This window comes from Podarcis muralis, chromosome 1, assembly GCF_964188315.1.
Source record: "Podarcis muralis chromosome 1, rPodMur119.hap1.1, whole genome shotgun sequence".
In the NCBI taxonomy this organism is placed as follows: Eukaryota; Metazoa; Chordata; class Lepidosauria; order Squamata; family Lacertidae; genus Podarcis; species Podarcis muralis.
The window spans coordinates 47952866-47974635 of NC_135655.1; the positions used below are offsets into that span (position 1 = coordinate 47952866).

The 21770-nt window shown below is 42.3% G+C and overlaps 1 protein-coding gene across 5 annotated transcripts in view; it reads right to left on the minus strand.

Annotated features, from left to right (window-relative positions):
- Positions 1–6420: 6420 nt before the first annotated feature.
- RAD51B (RAD51 paralog B) overlaps positions 6421–21770 on the minus strand; it is a 296131-nt gene continuing 280781 nt past the window's right edge. For all 5 annotated transcript variants that reach the window (XM_028725431.2, XM_028725434.2, XM_028725428.2 and 2 more), the window contains one exon: positions 6421–11748. In XM_028725431.2, coding sequence (XP_028581264.2) covers positions 11667–11748 — 82 coding nt within the window. In that variant the 3' untranslated portion in view covers positions 6421–11666. The remainder of the gene's footprint in view (positions 11749–21770) is intronic.

A 21770-nucleotide genomic window follows, 5' to 3' on the forward strand; every position in this document is an offset into this window, starting at 1 on the left:
AAAAAAATATATGTATCAATTGTACTTATTTGACTATCTGGCAGAGAATAGGACCTGAACCAATGGATTCAGGTTACAAGAAAGGAGAGTCCAACTAAACATCAGGACTAAACATCTGGCAGTAAGAGCTGTTTGACAGTGGAACAGACTCCGTCAGAAGGTGGTGGACTCTCCTTGGAGCTTTTAAGCAAAGGTTGGATGGCCATCTGTCATAGATGCTTTAGTTGAGAGTCCCACATTACAGGTGGTTGGACTACATGATCCTTGGGCTCCTTTCCAACTCTACAGTTTGATGATTCCATGACGTTTGTTTAATGCATTGTTTCTAACTTGGAGCTACTTGGGACAAGGTAAACACACAAATTAAATAAAAATACACACATCCATGAACTCTGCAGCCTTTGTTTTTGGGGTATTACATAGCCAATCCAAATTTTTAAACAAAAATCTATGTGGCACAGGACAAAGTGCTCCTTTACTGACTTTTCAGGTATAGGTGATTAGGATAAGATGGGCATAGAGGGAGGAGATCACTATAGCCATCTTCAGGCATTCATGCCAGATGAATGTGGGCTTGAATGTTTTGGGGGCAAATATGTGTGGGTGTTTTGGGTGAATATGCTTTACAGGGAGGATTCTGAGCACATTCAGCTGTGTTTAGAATACTGTACGTATTTAGATCTTCTCTCTCAACATGGGGAGATCTGAAGTACAGCAGGCACTTGTGGAGATGTGGGGGGGGCAGGGCAGGTGTCCAGGCCCCTCTGCCCATACTGAATCTACACACATTTAGGCAAATGGCTAAATAGGACTACTGGGAATACAGTGGTGCCTCGCAAGACGAAATTAATTCGTTCTGCGAGTTTTTTCGTCTTGCGAATTTTTCGTCTTGCGAAGCACGGTTTCCCATAGGAATGCATTGAAATCACCAAAGTCTTCAAAAACCTCAAAAAAGGCAACCACACCGCGTGCTATGAGTTGCTCCTCGAAGTCAAGTCGCAACTGCACCTCTTCAAGCAATGCACCCTGGGTACAGTATTAATGGTTTTAAGAAAAAGGAAACAAACTTGCAAGACGTTTTCGTCTTGCGAAGCAAGCCCATAGGGAAATTCACCTTGCGAAGCAACTCAAAAAACCAAAAACCCCTTCGTCTTGCGAGGCATTCGTCTTGCGAGGTACCACTGTAGTGATGTGGAATGTGGAGTTGTCCCTCCTGGGAAAATACTTGGTTTTGACTGTCAATACCAGTATCTATATTCTCATTACAAAGCAGTTAGGGGGAAAACCATTAAAGGGGGGGGGGAGTTTTAGTTGTAAGGGAATTTCTTAACATTCATTCATACATTTGTTTTAACGTTTTTGCATAAACAAACTTAGCAGAATGTCTATTTTTTTCAATTCCAGTGAAGGCTTTTGTAAGAAGTAAAGCTGTAGGAACTGTTTCTTTTTAAAACAAGCTCCTCTGCTGAAAACACATCAACATTGCCCATAAGGTTTGGATGTTGTCATGGAGTCATTCATCCACATAAAGGCTGAAGATATGTGATATACTCCTAATTTGCCCTTTCTTTCACAATGCACTAAGATCCCTTCATGTATCTAAATATGGGAGTATCCTTGTCTTCCAAAGCAGGGAGAGGAAACAAATGCAAGCCTCCAGCCTTCTCTTTCCTGCCTTCAGAACTCTTATTGCAGCCACATCCCTCACTGTCTCAGCTCTTCAAGTGCTTTTGCCTGGCTGGAATGTATCATTAAACTGAATAGAGAATAGAGGTTTGTGTGTTTATACAAACCTCTTGCAGCCTACTGTTGAAAGGTAAGAGTCACGTCTGTATCCCCACCAAGTTTTGACTATGGCCTCACCCACCACTATCATTCTGCCTTGGAAAGTTGCCCACAATGGAATGTGGCACACCGTCTGAGAAAGGTTTTCCCACCTCTGCTCTAAGAGTTATTGCCTCTAGAATAATCAACGCTCATGGAAACTTCCTTTCTGCTTTGTTCACACCGAGGAGGGATTTTGAAGCGCAGTCTCGGAAATGAACCAATGTTTAACAACAAGAGGGTTTCTTGACTACTCAGTCTTTTCTCCTACAGCACGTCCTGGGTAGACCAATTCATATAACCACATGGCTATCATTTGATCAGCTTTGTTCTCCCTGATGGGTACTGATTCACATACTCCAAAATCTCTAACCATAATAACCTGCAGAAGCAATTATTGATAAGGGTGAATGCACAAGGCTGTGGATAACATAGGTGGCTCAAGGCTTAAATTGTTTCTGGGCGGAGTAAGGATTCGGTGTTTCTGTTCTTCCTGGAGCAAGGCAATAAGGTTCTTCTTGTAGCTTTGAGCTGATGTGTTCTCAAAGGCCCCTGAGATTGAAATCAGTCTTACCAGATGGCTCTGGCCATGTTAAGATTCAGATGGTCATGTACTTCTTTGGAAGCCTTTGATGTAATTGACTGATTAACCTGAACTATCAAATGTTTCAGTAGTGTTAATTTATTCAATTGCTGTTTTCTAAAATAAAAAGGGAGAGATGTGTGGACAGTGGCAATATGGTTTAGTAACTAGGGTGGCACTGGACCTAGTTGTAACTGAGTGGAGTCGGGAGTTTCTTGTTGCAGAGAGACACAAAGTTTTTGTATAGCTTTTTTGTTTTCCAGACTCATCACAAATAATGGTTTGAAGGCACAATATACAATTCCACTGTTGATACCAGATTTAATCCTTTCATCTGCCTGGATAGGATGGGAAACCTATTGGGAACAATATATAAACTGCTATAAATATTTTGGAGAAATAGCATATATGTGTAAAATAACTAAATACATGTTACTGGTTTTTAAACTAGTGTAAGATTTCTATTCATCAGTTCCAATGAGTGCTCTCAGACTTTATTCTTAAGAGCTTGTGATCTACAGATAACATTTACTAATGGAAAAGTAAAAACTATTTAACTTAGTATTCTAATTTCTTCTTGTTTAAACAAGTCATCCTCTCTACTGCATTAACTCCTGATACATATTTAAAATATCACTCCATCATCTCACAGCTTCCTCTTTACTAGACCAAACAGGCCCAGCTTCCCCACTTTCTCATGAAAACTTTTCAGAATTCATTTGAAACTGTAAGAATAGAAAGTAGACCCTCTGTTGGAAACAATGTAAATTCGAATTGTATATTCTAGGCCACAACCATTCTTCTTTAATGACCTACAGAGAATTGCTTTTATTGCTGTTCATATGAAAAACGCACAGTAGGAGAGGCTGGTTCCTGTTTCATTTTCATTGCCCATGCTGCCAATTTCTTCAGAAAATGCACCCGTTATTTGTGTGTTTTAACTGCTTCCAGCTGCACTTCCATTCCTTTGACAATTTGTTTTTGTGAGGCTGTGGATATTTTTGCACATGAATCCTTACTCACAAGCATGGGCATAGCCAGGATTTTTGTTGGGGAGAGTGGCAGGCCTTTTGATGGGGCGGGGCGCAGAACCTCAGTTAGCTATGTCTTTTTATTGATTTATTATTGATTTGGGGGGGGCAGCTGCCCCCCTGCCCCCCCGGCTACGCCCATGCTCGCAAGAGAAGGATGCATTGTAGAGTTTGTAATCTTAAGACTGTTAAGTTGTACCTGTGTATGCATATTTCACTATAGGTGCCACTGCATCATGGGTGTTTGAATACTGAAACTGTTGAATAGTTTTCAGTAAGGCTGCTAAGATTTTTGGAACAGGGTTCTGAATTGTCAGCATGACAATATTTGAACCAAAATAATCTTTTAGTGAATTTCAGCAGCAAATTATGAACCCATAGATGTTGTACTATTGGACATTGGAGCTTTCTTTCCTTTTGAGGATTTAATCATTGGAAGTACAATGCATGCCAGCCAATGGGGTAAAAGGGAGTAAAATCTCATGGGACTGTGCATGAAGTCACTAGACATAACTCAAGTATTGATGTTCTTGCAAGAGATAAGTCAGGTACAAAGCGGAATGGGCAAATGAAGCTTAAATAAGCAACAAAGAGAACTGTAAAGCTAAGCAATTATCTGCTAAATACTCTGCTCCGGCTGGTATTTCCCTGGCCATCAGGCCTAATTAAGAAAACCTTCGAAAGGAAAAATAGAAGGTTCAGTTGGAAAAGCTTAAACTCACATATACTGTCATGTGAGCTGAAAGCCTTTTGGCAGCTGTAGCTCGGAATTACATGGGAGTGGGAGGGAGCAGCAGCTATACGTGTGCAAATTAAGCCGAGGAGTACACACTGCACATGAAAAGGAAAGCGGACTCTATTATGAAGAAACAATCCTGCAGTTTTGTGAATTACTTTCCCTTTTTCTAGAGCGGTGGGCTTGTTAAGCCTGTTGGAGCAAAGCGTCCTGCAGCATCTTAAAAGACTGTGAACAAATTTAGCATTGCACTAGCTTTCATGGCCTGGAGACGGTCATATGAAGTCTTAGTAAGCAAATGGCAGACCAAGCAAAAAGCGGGGAAATAGCAGGAGTCTTGTGGCACATTAAAAACTAACAATTTATTACGGAAGCTTATGCCACAACACAATTATTAATCTTTTAATGTGCCACAAGTATCAAAACTTTAAGCAAGGCCCAGTACTATGTTGGTGGCCAGCAGTGCTATTTTTTTTATAGAAAAATAGGTGCTGAAACTCACCATGAACATCTCCTTCGTTCTCTTATAATGGCAATGGCGCCCACCTGAGAGGTGCTGGAACTGAGTTCCGGCTGGGGAAAAAAAGCCCTGGTGGCCAGCATTATATACCGACAGCAGACTGCTCCACTTACTGTATTTTTTGCTTTACAGGACGCACTGGACCATAGGAGAACAAGAAAAAGAGGGGGAGAACAAGAAAAAAAAATTCTCCCCCTCTCTGCTCAGTGCCCCTTCAGCGAAGCGGCAGGAGGCGCTGCACAGAGAGGGGGAGAATCCCCCCCTTGTTCTCCCCCTCTAAACCAGGTGTCGTTCAAGGTGCGTTCAGTCGCCTTCAGGCGGCTATCTTGGAAGCCTGGAGAGCGAGAGGGGTCGGTGCGCACCGACCCCTCTCGCTCTCCGGGCTTCAGGTTCCTTTCGACCTGCAGGTCGGGGAGCAGCGGAAAGGTGCGCAGCCTTCCTGCTGCTCTGCGAGCTTCTCGAGGCTGCCGGGGAAGCCCGGGGCTATGGCTTCTTTAGCCCTGTGCACCCTCTCCTGGCTGGAGAGGTGGCGCGCGGCTAAAGAGGCTGCTGCCATAGCCGCGTGCCACCTCTCCAGCTGGGAGAGGGTGCGCAGGGCTATGGCAATACGTCCACCTCCCGCAAAAGCACGGCTCCTGTGAGCTTTTCTACGAGGAGGGAGAAGGGACTGACTGGCCGCGTCAGTCCCTTCTCCCTCCTGAGGAAAAGCCCGCAAGAGCCGCGCGGAGCTTGTGTGTGGCTTTTGGGGGCTTTTCCTGCCTGCCTCCCCCCTGCATTCGCTCCATAGGACGCACACATTTTCCCTTTATTTTTGGAGGGGAAAAAGTGTGTCCTATAGAGCGAAAAATACGGTAGTTTGGCCGCTGCATTCTGCATTAGCTTCAGGGCCACCTTAAGGGCTGCACCACATACAGTGCTTTGCAGTAATCCACTCTTGAAATACAGTGGTACCTCGGTTTAAGAACAGTCCTGTTTAAGAACAATTCGGTTTACGAACTCTACAAAACCAGAAATAGTGTCCTGGTTTGCGAACTTTAGCTCAGACAAAGAATGGAAGCCGAAGGGTAGAAGGGCACTGACGGCGGGAGGCCTCATTAGGGAAAGCGCGCCTCAGTTTAAGAATGGACTTCCGGAACAGATTAAGTTCATAAACTGAGGTACCAATGTAATACTAATACTAATAATAGTATACTTCCTAGCAGTGAAAGGTTGCCAGTTAAAGGACCAAATACTAAATCTTGAGCTTGCAGTAACACCACCAGTGAGGGAATAGCCCCAGCAGAGTTGAGCACTTGCCTCAAAAAAGAAAAGAGCCTGGCAGCTACAGCTGCAGTTGCCAACCTTCAGTCCTGGAGATATTATGAGAAGTGTGGAGCGATTGCTAGCAGCCTACATGGATTTGTTAAGGGAACTAAGCTGCTCTGGCATGTTCTTGTTTGTCGATGTTATTGGCAGGGGAATGTATTAGGCATAATTATTTTGTTTCACACCCGGGCTGGACATTCTCATTGCTACCTATTGAGAGATGAAGTCTCTGCTGGCTCTGTATGTCCACAGCTGACAAACAAATCATGGCCAATTTATAGGTAAACTGAATTTCAATTACTGAAGTTGATACAGTTGATACAAATCCTTCTGGAAGTTATTCACTAACTTGAGGCTCCTAATCAACACTTGTGACATCTGAACATTGAACAATGTTACCACAGAGGGACACAGAAACAGATTGATTTTTAATTATTATTTTTTTAATGCACAGATGCAAGGCAAATCTTGGGGGCTGTGCACATTGCTAGGATCTAGGCTCCAACAAGGCATCCCATCAAGTAACACATTACATCTTTATGTGAGAAATGAGACAGGCCCTTTCCACAAAATCCCATATCCCTCATCGTCTTTAGGACTCTTGGTCTCATAAAAGTGCAAGCAACTTAGTATGAAAATAAACTCACTGTATAGCAGTGACATCAAGTGCAATTTGAGGCTGTGTCCCTTCCCCTTGCACTCCATTTCACTTCGTTGTTGTTTATTTTCCCTCAGGACAAGACTTTTTATTTATTAGTTCTGGATTTCATAGTGCTTACATCTGCCATCAGATCACTTTGCAGCTGGATCCTCTTCAGTACATTTATTTATTTATTAAAAAATGTATTTTTATATACTGTGGGGAGATAGTTTTGTTCCAGAGTTTGAATATTGTAAAAATAAGCAGTGGAAGGAAGAATATATTATCTTCAAATGCCTACCACTTTTATCAGAGCTTGTAGCAAGGGTAATGATACTAGCCTCAAATCTTTGGGCTTCAGGATCACAAAGATAGGGTCCAATTTGAAAGCAAGTCGAGTTGTGGCCTGTACTTTGACAGCCTTTGTTTTTGCTCTTTGTAGGTGCAAATTGTCAGAAAACTGCAATTTCCTGTTCAAACATGCCCTCATCTTGCATGAAATTAGGACTCTAAACTTTAGAGCAGAGGTCAGGGGTCAGCAACCTTTTTCAGCCGTGGGCCAGTCCACCATCCCCCAGACCATGTGGTGGACCAGACTATATTTTGAAAAATAATAATGAACGAATGCCTATGCCCCACAAATAACCCAGAGATGCATTTTAAATAAAAGGACACATTCTACTCATGTAAAAACACGCTGATTCCCAGACTGTCTGTGGACTGGATTTAGAAGGCGAATGGGCTGCATCCAGCCCCCGGGCCTTAGGTCGCCTACCCCTGGCAAAGGTGATAAGGACACAGGCTGGAAAGCTTGTGCCTGCAGCTAAGATGAAACCTGGGACATCTGAACCTGTGAATTCACCCTGGCCCCTTGGGCAGCTGGTTCCACTCTGCAAGGCAAGTGTGCCCTAGAGTTCTGGGGAGGCGTCACAGAGCTGCTATAACTATAAGATCTGTAAGATTGCCCTCTCATGCCTTCTGGAGCTGTGCTTGTGTTTTCATCTCCCTTTTTTGGTGCTTCCTTGAAGCAGACTTAACAGAGGCTCTAACCACCTTGGAAATAAAGCCAGCGTGCCTCAAAGATGGCCAGAAGCAAAGGTGCTGTGTTTCTCCCAAATTGCTGCACACCAGAGAATTTGTGGATGGCTGTGCCGGCTGCTTGCACTGATTTCTTAAGGCAGAAGGCAAAGAAGTGGCCCGTTAGGCGATCCTGCTCAGAATGAGGGTTGCAGGACTCACCAAACAGAGCAGAGCTGGTTGGAGCAAAAAAATACAGTGTACCAAACAAAATGGCACTCCTTTTTTGATAGTTTAGTTAGGAGGCTTGCCAAACTTCCTGCCCTAAAATTTTGGCTACAGCCAAACAGACGTGACTCTCTGGCTACAGCCTTCTCTCCACTCACAAGAAATGGACAGTGGACAAGGGAGGACAAAAACCTCATGAAGAAGATTGAGATTGGGACAAACAAATGGGGGAGATTTTGTTTGGCTATTTGAAGAGGAACAGGCACAGGAATGAAAAGCTGAAGAGGCAAACCACGGGGACAACCACCACACAGGGAAACTCAGAGGAGTTCAGGAAGGAAAACACAGAGAACAAACCCAGACAGCCCAAGACACTGGTCTTCAACTGGTGGGTCGGGACCCACTAGTGATTTGTGGACTGATTCAAGGTGGGTCACAATAGGAGCACTACCACCATGCAACTATATGGTAACAGATTAAGAAATGTGTCCCCAAATGCATGTTTGGGTTAAAAGTGGGTCCTGGGTATGAAAAGGTTGAGGTTGAGGATGCAGTAGAGGAAGAAAGAGAACAGGAGACACAAGAAAGAAGAAAACACTAGCAGATCACTTAAAATGCCCAGCTAAAGGATTTTCCCAAGAGAAGAAAAGACCAAAAACAGCAGGGTAACTGAAGGGCAGAATGATTCCACCCCTTAAAAGAGGAGGCAAAAGGCCTCGCCTGTCAGGTCCAAATGGGAAGTGTCACCCTCACAATAAAATGTTATCCAGCCTAATAGAGCCCAAACATGTATGCACTGTACTGTAAACAGAGTTGTACAAGGCTTACAAAGCATGCTTCATGGAAACGACAAACAACAAAGCAGGAATGACAAGCAACAAAGACTGTGATGGACGTTTGCAGATATGGAAGTAGCCTTAAGATTTAAAACGGGGACAGAATATTGTCTAGAATCTGAGGCATGGGACTTAAAGGGGGTGGGGAAACTGCATTTCTTCCTTTTCTGCCAAAAATCTGCCAACAACTTGGTGTAATTTCAAGTATCTCACTCAGTTTCTCTATCTTTAAATTATTTTATTTACAAAGCAGTGAAGGAAGGGATAAAACTTTAAATGATGAATGTTTATAAATATACCAGTCCCTTGGGTGAAATATCTCCAGAGAAAATGACAGAGGAAAATATTTAAGAGCTTTGTCCTTGCAAAACCATTATGTTCTGACAGTACAGGAGAATCTAGTTAAACAACTCTTGCATTGTAGAGGTTTTTGTGTGTGTGTTTTAATTTTAAGTACACTCTATACACATTCTCTCTTTCTGCCCTCCGCCCCCTGAAGATTTTAGGCTTACACAGACCATGGTAGTTCCCCGGAGACCTAAACGTCCTTCTGTGGAATTTTCCTTGCCATTCAGCCTATTGTGCTACTGAAAGGTCTTGGAACTAGGCATGTGATCATTTGGGGGATGGGGGTGGGAAGAAAAGGAAGGGAAGAACTTCTGTGTCTCTCAATACTTCCACAAAATATTCATTGGCTATCTAGTTCAAATGATGTTCCTGCTCTATCCAGTTAAACACTTAAAGGTAGGCTATGCCATCAAAACAGGAAGCTCCCTTTTCCTTTAAGTTACTCAACCGGTAACACAGAAGGTGGGGAGCATTCCCCCATTCAAGAACTAATTTGCATTTTTTTAAAAATAGGGGCTCAATGAAACAGAACAGTGCAGTTGGTAGCTGTAGCAACAAGTTCTTTGTGACTGGAGAAGACAGCCAATGTGAGGATATGCTTCCAAAAGATTATCTTTGGATTGACACTATCCTGTCTACGTGTGCATTAAAAATAAAAACTTTGGCTCTATTGATGGCTTGAAGGACAAAGAGAGATGGTTTCTGCTTAACTAAATGGGTTTGTGCCGAGTAACGGTCATGTGATTATATGTTGAGCTCTTTTGTATGCACTGAATCCTCCCTCCCTACTTGAGTAAAATAATTTCCTATTCATTTCAGTGAAGGGGCAGTTCTGGGTTTCCTTTGTGTTTCTCTCCACTGAAATGAATGGGAAAAGCCTTACTGTTTAAGTTACTGTCTTACTGTTCTGAATTAGCAAAACTGTCCGTTCCTCATCATTTTGAGAATACTCGGCACCTAGACAGTAGCCTAGCCAGGCTGAGTAGTGGAGATATTTCTCCAAGAGATCTCATCTTAACCATGCTATCTCATTTTCACCTTGCAGTTAACTCTCACCTACCAGCCAAATAGATTTGGCTTGCCTTAGGCTGGGACTGAGGTTTTGCTCTGCAGGAAAAGCCTACTGATATGGCCAATTTGCAGTTTTCACTTCAGCTATGAACCAATTGCCTCTTCTGTAACAACCCAACACACTGTCTAGTGCCATGGGTAGGCAAACTAAGGCCCGGGGGCCGGATCCGGCCCAATCACCTTCTAAATTCGGCCTGCGGACGGTCCGGGAATCAGCGTGTTTTTACATGGGTTATTTGTGCGGCATAGGAATTAGTTCATTATTTCTTTTCAAAATACAGTCCGGCCCCCCACAAGGTCTGAGGGACAGTGGACCGGCCCCCTGCTGAAAAAGTTCGCTGATCCCTTGTCTAGTCCTTTGTAAAAACTAGTAGCAGATAGACTGTTTACACTCCCTTTGCTTTTTTTTACTCCTGTTATTGAAGTATGGAAGACAATGTAGTCCTTAGGTAGGATATTGCCTGGCTTCCCTGGAGTGTGTAGGTTGGCACCTGTGTGCTTAACCAAAGTGAAAGAAGCAATCTAAGTGGATCCATTTTAAAAGCAGGTATCTTTCCATCTGAACTCTATTGTAACATGGCAGCTAAAAAAGTTCTCTTAACAGCATCTCTGCCATAAACCTACTTGGTGATGAGCCACTCTCTTTCTGCTCCATATCTGTAATATGGGGAAGATGGGGAAGATAATGCCGATATGGGGAAGATAATGCCGATCTACTGTACAGGAGTATTGTAACAGTTACATCAAAATAATATTCATGAAGTGGCTATTTGTTACTGTGGTTATCATTAACTCATAGCACATTGGCTGCTGGACTGACTTTGCCACTAAAACGGGTCTCCCCTTCATGTCCACATTTTTCTCCTGGTGAGAGATTCAGGATGACATCACAGCTGAGTGTGGCTTGCATTGGCTGCATGTTCCTCTGCAAAACAGCCATGTGAATATATCCTTCCTCTCACGTATGGGCAAATTCTGTCATTTTTTCCTATTAGTTTGGTATATCCTTTAATAAAGCAAAATTGAATGACATTAGCTAATATTTGTATAGTGCTTTGAGAATGGAAACCAAGTGGTGATGATTCATGTTGATCTTTTAGATTTTACTGGTAATGTGCTATGAAAATCATGCCGTACACATTTTGAAGCATGACAAAGTTCACTGCAGCTTCTCAGATCTCAGTAGATGAGCTTTTGTTGCATCAGACAAGAGATAGGGATCAATATAAAATGTACAGAAAAACACACAACTATTAACTGAAGAAGGAAGTTGAGTGTACTACTTTCCAATATGCAAATGTTAATTGAGGAGAATGTGTAAGATTACAGACTCTGGAGTTCGTTATCTATTCAGAAAAATCTAGTAGCCATCTTATGGAACAGTTGCTTCAGACCAAGAAATAGTATCTACACTTATCAAGCACGTGTTCGCTGTTCCATCTGCTTGCAGTCCTGCATATTGTAACTGCTGATGTGTACTAGGGAGTCTCACTGGGGAAACTGGATCAAACCATTTCAGGTTCATTTTTAAAGGTGTCTTTCCTCACTTTTATGGCTTGCAGCACTGGACTTGTTCCTTCCCAACCGCAATATGGCTGGTCCTTTTGATCTGAAACATACAAGAAATAAAACCAGTTTCAGTGACAACATGATGTACTGTGCACAACTGGGTTTTTTAAAAGGAAGTTTGATTGATGGCATTTCTACCTACAAAGAGATACTAGATTCTTGGCCCACTCAGAAATCAGCACTATCTAAGACTGCAACATAATGAATTTTCTTGTGTTAGCTAGTTTCCATATGCTTCCTTATCTATCTTCTGCTTTTGATCAATGCATTATCATTTTTGCAAAGGCTGACCAACTGCTCCAAATGCTTAAAACACCAGATCACTTGGCAGGGAGTTCACCTGAAATAGCATCAAATAAAATGGAAATGAAAAACTAGAACTGTGTTGAACAAGACACTTTGTCCATTTTGCATGGCTGTTCTCTTCAACACTTTTGGCAACCTATACTTGTAATAACCTGATATAAGATGAATATATTTATTAGTCACTCCCCCCCAACTCAAGGCAACTTTTAAAAATGAACATTGAAACCAATGAAAATCAGCCCCAAATACACAAATAATATATATATATATAAAGATCCAACTCCATCCCAACCTGCTAAAATTAAGACCCAAAGGCCTGTGTGAATAAGAATGATTTTGCTAATGATGGCATCAGGCATGTCTCCCTGGAGAGGGTACTCCATAAAAGAGAGGCGCCACCACTGACTGGCAACCCATATGCTATAGTATGCAAGTCAGACTATATTATTATAATTGACCTCACACCAGGCGCCAAAGTAAAGGGGGATGCTTAGAAGTGCAAGCTTCTTCATGAATCATGGCATCTAGTATTAAAAGGGGTTAAATTCCACAACGATGACACTGAGATTAAGAGGAACAAGCCAAAATTTAGATATCCCCACTGATGATGATCTAAGCAACTTCTCTGTTCATGAGGCAGACTTGTGGGTGGTAACTGGCACGTCTCTGTTGAAATGGATGAAACTTTGCTGATTTTTATCAGCTAAGGATGTAGACCCAGGTATGTTCCCTACATATCTCAGCTCCCAGAGAATATGTGCTGGTGGCAAACAGCCCTCTCTGCTAATCTATCCAATCTCTGTATTAGAGATTTCCTGAAGGCAAAAGTATTTACTAAGGTTGCATGGAGCCAGGAGAGCTTAAAGAAATTTATCTTGCAGCCTTTCATCAAACTGCCCTGGTACAATGTTCAGTATTATAGGGTTTTAATCTAGCTTGAATTTTACAATAGTGGCCTGGTTTAGATGATAATCTCTCCTGGTCATCTCCCATGTGGAAGATTGCAACATCCTTCTCCACCCACTGGGCACATTTGTCCTGACAGACATATGAGCAGGTTTCTATAGCATGTATGTGCATAAATCTAATGCACATAGGTCGGAGCAGTGTGATGGATATCTCAGATGGATAATCTGGGAACTGACCACACAATCTTGGTCTGCACGTTGTCTTTTATGCATGACAATGCCATTAACTCTAGGTTAGATTACTGCTATGTGTTATATGTTTCAGAAACTTTAGCTGTGCAGAATTCAGCCATCAGGTTGCTTACCAGGGCAAGATGTTTTGAGCATATTATAACGATCCTGGCTCGGGATTAGTTTCTGGGTCTAGTTCAAAGTGCTGGTTGTGACCTATAAAGCCTTAAACAGCTCTTGACCACAATAACACAAGGACCACCTCTCCCCATATGAATTGATCCAGACATCATCATCATCATCATCATCATCATGAATTTGCATACTGCCCTATACCCGTAGATCTCAGGGCGGTTCACAACATATAATTACAATATTAAAAAACAAAACAAAATAATTATATGAGGCCCTTCTGTAGGCAACACCTTCTTCATGTGCCTCCTCCACTAGAGGCCTGTAGAATGGCAATGCGAGAAGGGGCCTTTTCTGTGGTGGCTCCCCAATTGTGGAATGCTCTCTCCAGGGAGGCTCGACTTGTGCCTTCATTACATATCTTTAAACACCATGCAAAAACATTTCTTTTCAACCAGGCTGATTAACATTCTATGGCTTTTTGTTTGTGTGTGTGTGTGTGTGTGTGGAGGGGGGTTATTGGTTAGTTTTTGTTTATGCTTTATTATGTATCTTGCATTCTCACTTTGTATTCTTCTCTTGTGAACTGTTCTCATATCTTCACATGAAGGGTGGTATACAAATTTAATCAATAATAATAACATAAGTGGGACAGACATACAGTGGTACCTCGGGTTACATACGCTTCAGGTTACAGACTCCGCTAACCTAGAAATAGTATCTTGGGTCAAGAACTTTGCTTCAGGATGATAACAAAAATCATGCTCCAGCAGCAGGAGGCCCCATTAGCTAAAGAGGCGCTTCAAGTTAAGAACAGTTTCAGGTTAAGAACGGACCTCCGGAATGAATTAAGTACTTAACCTGAGGTACCACTGTATTGAGTGGACAAAGGAGGAAAGCAATTGCTCTTCTCTTGCACAGGAAGCAGATCAGCTGAATTATCCAAACATGGCCTGAGGTGCAGCAGGAAAGGTGACTGCTCAAACTTCCTTTGAAGGAAGATGCTGAAGCCTGTACGAAAGGTACCCTCTAAGTCTAAGATCATCCACTCACAGCTATCGGCAGCTAAGGGCAGAATAGCAACCTGGAAAAGCATTCAGTTCTTATCAGGAGAAAAATATTCCAGGTGATAATGAATGACTGCAGATTACATCTCTTTGTTTGGAAGACAGCTTAGTCCAAAGAGAAATGTTTGCTACTAATAATTACACTGCAAGGTGACATAGACCTAGGCAAATATGTGCTGCAGCATGCTGGATTTCTTCAGCTGATCATTCAAACAAGCTCCATTGTAGTGCTGAAAAGTAAAGTTCCCCCAAGGCCCCCCACAGGGCAACATGCACCTAGATGAGCTCATCGCTATTGTTCAGGAACAAAGCACTGAAGTATGTCAATAAAGCTGGGTAAAGATGCTGTTTAAATGAAAAGGCATAGAGTCACAGGGCCCGTGGTGAATCTAATAGTGAAGCCTGTGTCCACTGGAAAGTTGGGGAGAGGGTAGCATGTGGACTCTGCAATAAGAAAGGGAGCAAGTGTGTTTAAAAATAAAAAGAGAAGCACTTGTCTTCTTTGCTGTCCTCTCAGCATTATCAGCCATATCACCAGCCAGTAAGACTATGAGATCATCATGCTAGATTAACTAGCTATTGACCGAAGTACCTGGAGTCTAGCAGCTAACCTGAAGCTTTCGCCTTGTTCAAGTATCGGAACTAATGTTTCAGACATATTGTTAGCACTGCCACTGCTAAATAGGGATAGCTGTAGGGCAACTATAACCCAAAAGAGGGATCAGAATTCTGGTCTACTAAAGAGTTCTGAAATAAGACTTTTTCCTATTGCCGAAACACCGTAATGGGAGTAACCTTAACAATGAGCTTAATGTCCTTCCCACTGGAAAGTTGTAAAACACATTGTTTTTAAACACCACTGGGAAAACAACAACAACAGATTAACTCTGGAGAAGATTCCTGAGCTGGTTGGGCCAGGGAGAGAGAAATGAGAGACAAAAATAGAACACAGGACTGCTTGACCTATTAGGTGTCACCCAATGGTAATTTATTATTGTAAGCAAGATCTCTATCAGAATGTTAACATTTGCTGTGGGTTCTGTTTTTATCTGTCTATGGAATAAAGAGGCTACTCTGAGATTGTAGAATAAGATGGACTCAGTGACCTTTTTATGTGCCTCTGATTGCTCTAGTTACGACCAGTGGGAAAATTTATCCCGCTTCAATAGAGCCCATTAAACTACATCTTGCAAAACCTTTACCTGGTTATTTATGTAATTAATTTTTTTGCAACCCCATTCCTCTCCTCTGTTACAGTCAGCAACAAACTCAGAGGCATAAAAACCCCAAACTTATTAAGAAATTTATCTGATGCTGAGATGCGTGGCGTTTGGTGGCCGAGTCATAATAAAAGTATACTGCATGTGACCTAACCATTGGTTATGTGTATGCAATGACCACACACCCACATACTTGCACAAATGACAGTATGAGCAGCAGTGAAGGCTTTAGCAGAGTAGCCCAGCCACTTAAGTAGTTCAGCACTCACTTTAAGAGAAAAAGCTTTCTAATTTCCCCACCCATGTGAATAGAAAAAGACTGCTCTGTCAGTGTTTTTCCTAATGTATCTCAATCCTGGAGTTTCCGAGAGTTATGTAGCATCTGATCTCTGACAGACTCGCTTGCTGTTTACACTGAGAGGTGGTGTATGTGTGTTGATGTATAAAGAGCTACTAGCCTATGGCTTGCATGGGAGAAACTGGTGCATAATATAGAAGGTTTGTGCCAATATAATAAGCTTGGATGTAAAGAAAACCCAGAGGATCGTGCAAGATAAAGTGGGGACTGCACAAATATTTCAGGGTACAAATCATATGGAAATCTTGCCAGGATATACTCTAAATGTGTGCACAAGCCATCAAAATGTTGGGGGGCAGTACTCTAAGGAAAACTAAATGGTCTAAAAGTTTGGAATTGGGGCAGCATAATAAGACTTAAAGAGGACCCAAGTGGAAAATCATTATGGAAAACCATATACAGTGAGAAAACGACATGTGCTTTCTGGTTAGATGAAACATGTGGGAACTGGGGCATATGGTATTCACAAGACATTAGATACTGTCTATGCTAGATGATTCAGCACTTTTTTCCCTTTGGCTCAGCTCCAGCATAGGCTACAATGGCTTCTGAAGCCAATAGTTTTGATGCTTGCTTGGAAAATAAAACATAGAGTCTTTTGATGCTTGCTTTGACAATATGATAGGGCTGCCATACATCCAGTTCTCAAAGGTGTAAATGATGTCCGGGGGAAATTTCCGAAATGTGGCGCTTAGTCTTGTATCTTAGGCAAGTCAATCTTTGTAAAAAAATAAATAAATAAAAAGCTCCAGATCTTTGGGGTTTCCTAAAAAGAATCTCAAGAATTTTTGGGGTGTCCTGGTTTTTACTTTTTGAAATATGGCAACCCTACAATATGATGAGGGTCAAGGTGGCATATACAGAAAGGTGTTAGTAGCTCTTTCTAATTCATAAAGCTTTTCATACAGTGTTGCAAGCCCGCTCTGAAAGGTTCCCTCAGCCCTCTGTGAGCACTGTGTACTCATGGTTTATCTTATCTGGAACATACTTGCTCAAAAATGCAAGGGTTTGGCAGGGCTTAGGCTCTGCAGTACGCACTGGAGCAAGCCTGGGCCAATACCTGTTAGAACGAGGATTAACATTATCTGAATATTAAACCTGGCCCCATTTAGAAATGTATGAATAAAACACAAGAAAAAATGGCACATTATCAAAAGTGCTTTATGTTAAGGAAGAAAAATGCTTCACCATGGCCCAGCCTAAATTGCCTTCTTAAAGCACAATTCTAATCATGCTGACATAAAAGTCAGATTGACCAAGTACAATGAGAGTATTGCTAGACTGGAGTTTACAGGTCAAGCCTACAACTCTTGACAGCGCCCATACCATGTCATCTTTATCAAAATGCCAGTCCATACTCTTTATTTCCTTCTTTCCTTTCAGTTTAATCCAGATTTCCCTGTATATGGAAAATCCATTAAGTAAAAATAAGCTATTATACATCTCTAGTCACTGTTGGTGTAGAGGCTCATTAGTACAATTTTGTGGGGTGTGGGCAACAACAACAACCACAGCAAATGAAAGTGGATGCTTAGACCCGCCAAGTGTCTCTATTTTCCAGGGACAGTCCTGGATTTACAGTAGCTGTCCCAGTTTCTGATTTGATCCCGGAATGTCCCGCTTTGCCTTAGGATGTCCCTATTTTCATTGGAGAAATTTTGGAGGGGATGGATGCTGCTCCCCTCCCCTGCAAAGCACAAGTCTCCATTTTGCCAATCGTGAAGCAAGATTGATAACTAAGGGCTGGTAACATTTGCTTTTGCGCTCTTCTGGTGTCTTTCTCTGTTTGCCTTTATTTATTTAGTGTGCTTGCACAAGTACACAAATATCTGTGTGCATGACCAGAATGGGCAAGTGTGTTGAGGAGAGGGGCAAAATACACAGCATGGATACGTTCCTTCAAGCACCACCTACTGTGTGGACAGTAAGTGGATGAACAGCAATGCATATCCACAACTGGGGGGGGGGGATGTGTGGAAGTTAACATGCCAGTTGTACAAACACTAAAAACGATGCATTTGTGACACAAAGCCCTGTCTGGAGGTACCCTTGCCCCATGGTACGTGCGCTTAGGATCACTGCCTTAGTAAAAGAATCATTCAGCACAGTATATTATTTTATGTTTAATAACACTTTGTTATAAACATCTTTTCCCCATGGTGTAAATATTCCACAATCTGGCATGGTTTTCCTTCCTGATTAATTATGCCATTTCCCCCTCCAAAAGTCTGTTGAGAAAATTACTCTTTTATATTCTTTAATTCTTTGCACAAATTCACGGAATCATAGAAAAGTAAAGTTGAAAGGGACCCCGGGGCCATCCATACCCACGACCCTGAAATTAAATGTCTCATGCTGTACCCACTGAACTACCCCGGGGCAGATACAACATATTATTTTCAACAGTCTGCATGCTGTGGAAAACACACACAGAAAATACAGATATAAGCAGATGGCTGCTAGCTGTAAATGTACAGCTCAAGTTATATTAAAGAAGAGTTTGGATTTAAGAGGCATACTCCTGGATGGATGAACTGGTAACAAGCACTTGCCATTTAAAAGCCCCACACAGACATGCCAGTTTTAAGTGATACTTCTGAGAGAGACCAGCTACTCCAGCAGAGGATTTCTAGGAGCAGAAATCAGGAAATGGTTAAGTAAAAGCAGGTGGAGCACTCTGAGAGCAAAGCAGGAAATAGCAGTGTGTCTGAATGCATTCAAAAGAATGTCTCTCCCCCTCAGCCTTTGGGCAGCTGCAGTGACTAGCTATCCACCCACGCCGCCTCCTCCTCCGCTGCCCTTATCTCTATCGGCCCCAGAAGACACACAGTCTTGAAGGCCACAAACACCATTGGCCTGAGTAATCCTCTGCAATTCTGAGCCAGGCCCTGGGAGCATTAGGAGGAAGCTGCCTGGAAGGCAGAAGAAACAAGAGACCCACCCAGTGCATTAAGGGCTGAATGAGCAAGAAAACACCCTGTAAGTGCCAGAAGCTGTTCCTGAAAGAAGCTGCCTAAAGCCGAATGCTCCCGAAAAACAAAACAAAACGAATATTCGGGAAAATTATAACACATTTGGAACAGGCTACTTTCAGTCTTACAGGGCTTTAGACGTAAGGAATCACTTTATTCTAAAAACAACACTCTCAGAGATGGAACCCAGGAACTTATTGTTTCCCCCCTGTTTGGAATATGTTTTCTTTCTAATAACAGTTTAGAATGACGAATATTCATAGTACAGTCGTACCTCAGCTCCCGAATGCCTTGGGAGTCAAACGTTACAGCAACTGAACGATTGAAACTGGAAGTGAGTCTTCTGGTTTTCAAACGTTCTTTTGGAAGCCGAACGTCCAACGGGGCTTCTGCAGCTAATCAGAAGCCATGCTTTGGAAGTCAAACGTTTTGGAAGTCAAACGGACTTCTGGAAGATTCTGTTCGACTTCCGAAGTACAACTGTAACTGATAACTGTTACATCCATCAGATGACAGAGCAGCAATTGCAGCAGCAGAAGCTCCCAAGTTCTAAATATCTTGATTTCCCACCTCAATCCAGCTGTATTCATTGTAAAGTCAAGATGGCTGTGTCCCATTAGTATGAATTTCAATATGGGGAACCTACCTTGTGAGAAATTTGTCTAACTTTCAGAGAAAGCCAATTAAACATGGTTGAATTAGTGTAGAAATTTTGCTTCAAACTTCAGACATTCCACTGTTTGCAACTGACTTTCTGGCACCGAACACCAGTGTTCATTTCTCTCTTTGCCAGCTAAGCTAATGTTTTTTTTAAAAGAAAAGGGATATTGCATCGGTGAGCCTACCACTGCTTGGAGGGAGGTTAACTTTATATTCCCAAGCTTTGTACTTGTCAAGGCAGGAGGCTACCAGGGCATGAGAAAGCCATGCGGGTCCAAGAATGGCCACAGCTGGCAAGCTAGGTGTAACTGGAAAAATGGGACTTGGCTTACTGTGAACTTATGTTCCCAGTGACACATGGAGGGTAGTCCTGTCTTTCTCAGGATTGCTCAACAGGCAAGATCAAGAGTCTTCAAACTGGTCCTCATCTGGGGAACGATCCTATGTCTACCCAAGATGCCACCCATTTGGGCGATGCCACCCAAGTGCATGAGCCTTCTAAGGAGTTGCTTTATCAATTGCCAGGATCCAACCCTTCCTCATCTGAGGTGTCAACAGGTCTGTCAAGAGAATACAAAGATGGACCTTGGCTTCTTTAAGAACTTCATTATTTCCTAAGGAGGTTGGGAGCTTGCATCATTCTATATGGCACCGTCATGCTCTAGAAGTTGTTGGAACAAGTTATCTGCCAGGGAGATTTCACTACCCAGCTTTAGCACGGAATTCTGCTTTCTATGGCCCAGGTCCAGTGCCCCTTGCTTGCTGTTACATGATGCTGTGCTTCACACTGCAGACTTCTTGGCAAGGACTGGTGTGTCTGGGTGCGTGCATGCATGCACACGTCATCTGATTACTTTATTGGTAGTGGTGATCGATTGCAGCCCAAGGACTGCATGTAACTTTTATATGCCATGTGATACATGTGTAGTCACCTTTTCCTGTCTGGAAAATAGCTGTTGTGTAATTTCTGTTCCACTTTTCCAGTCATTGAGTGCACCCATTAACTGCTCTCACATAGCCAGGGGCCAGGGGTATCGTGCACCCATCTCAGTGGCATACTCCAAAATTATGCCACTGTGGCCATGCTCAATAACCATGCAGCTTTCCTAGCAGGCTGCATTCTGTGGGCTCATCTGTTTCTCCTCCCCTCTTCAGAGCAAGCACAGACATGGAGAGAATGGCAGATATGCATGGGAAGCTCAGTACCTCTGACCTTGTGACCTTTGAGTCCTGTATTCCAGGAAATGTATTCTTCCTTTGCCTTGCCTGTTTTTTTTTTAAATGTTTGTATTTACTAGGCCTCTCCTGGGATCCCCTGGTCTTCTCTTTGCTGATGATCCTGTCTTGTGGCTTTAAGGGAACACAGCTATTTGTGGATCAGCATTCAGACAACATGGTTAAACATTGCAACAAAACGGTTAATTAAATGTTTATGAAGTCTCCCACAGTTCTTCCAGGGGAAAAGCAAGCAAACAACATTGTGTAATTCAGACCCATTCATTCACTTGCCTGAAGCTCCGTGACACAGTGAAAGATTATCTTGCATTAATCCTGGTTAAGTTAACTCAGTCATTCTTCACCCACTACAAGGCAAAGGACTTCATCAGAATCCTGCCTATCCAAACATTTGTTTTGCCCATTTCAGAATTATTTTTTTTTTTTTAAAACCCTGCTACGTGAATTTTTTTATGTAAGTGCATTTGCTTGAGAAACAAGTAGCTTTTCGGACTATATGCTTTCAGGTATGTCAAAATGAAATTGTTCTGCCATGTTGCACATATTAATTTTTTGTTGCACAGTTGATAGTGGAAAAACAGTTTTTCTGGGATTCTGAAGAATTTCAGGAGGTACCTGTTAAAATTCAAATAAAAGCTTCAGAAGTGCAACTCGTGCAGAATTGACTGAGAATGGGTCAGGATTTCCTAATATATTTTGGAACATGGCTTCTTCTTCTTCTTTAGCCTGCTCATTTTACCAGAAATGAGATTTCTACACCCAGAAAAATGAGAGTATGTGAATCAATACAGTTGTACTGATTTTTATTTTAGTTATTACACTGCTGTAGACTCAAGTCCTGTTGCTGACCTGCAGTTATTGCTCATCTTCCAGCCTTGAAACATTGATTATTATCACTTTGATGAGTAGATTGGCATGCTGATAAATTTCACAGTTGCTTCTGTATCCTATATTGTAGTGTCCTTACGTAAT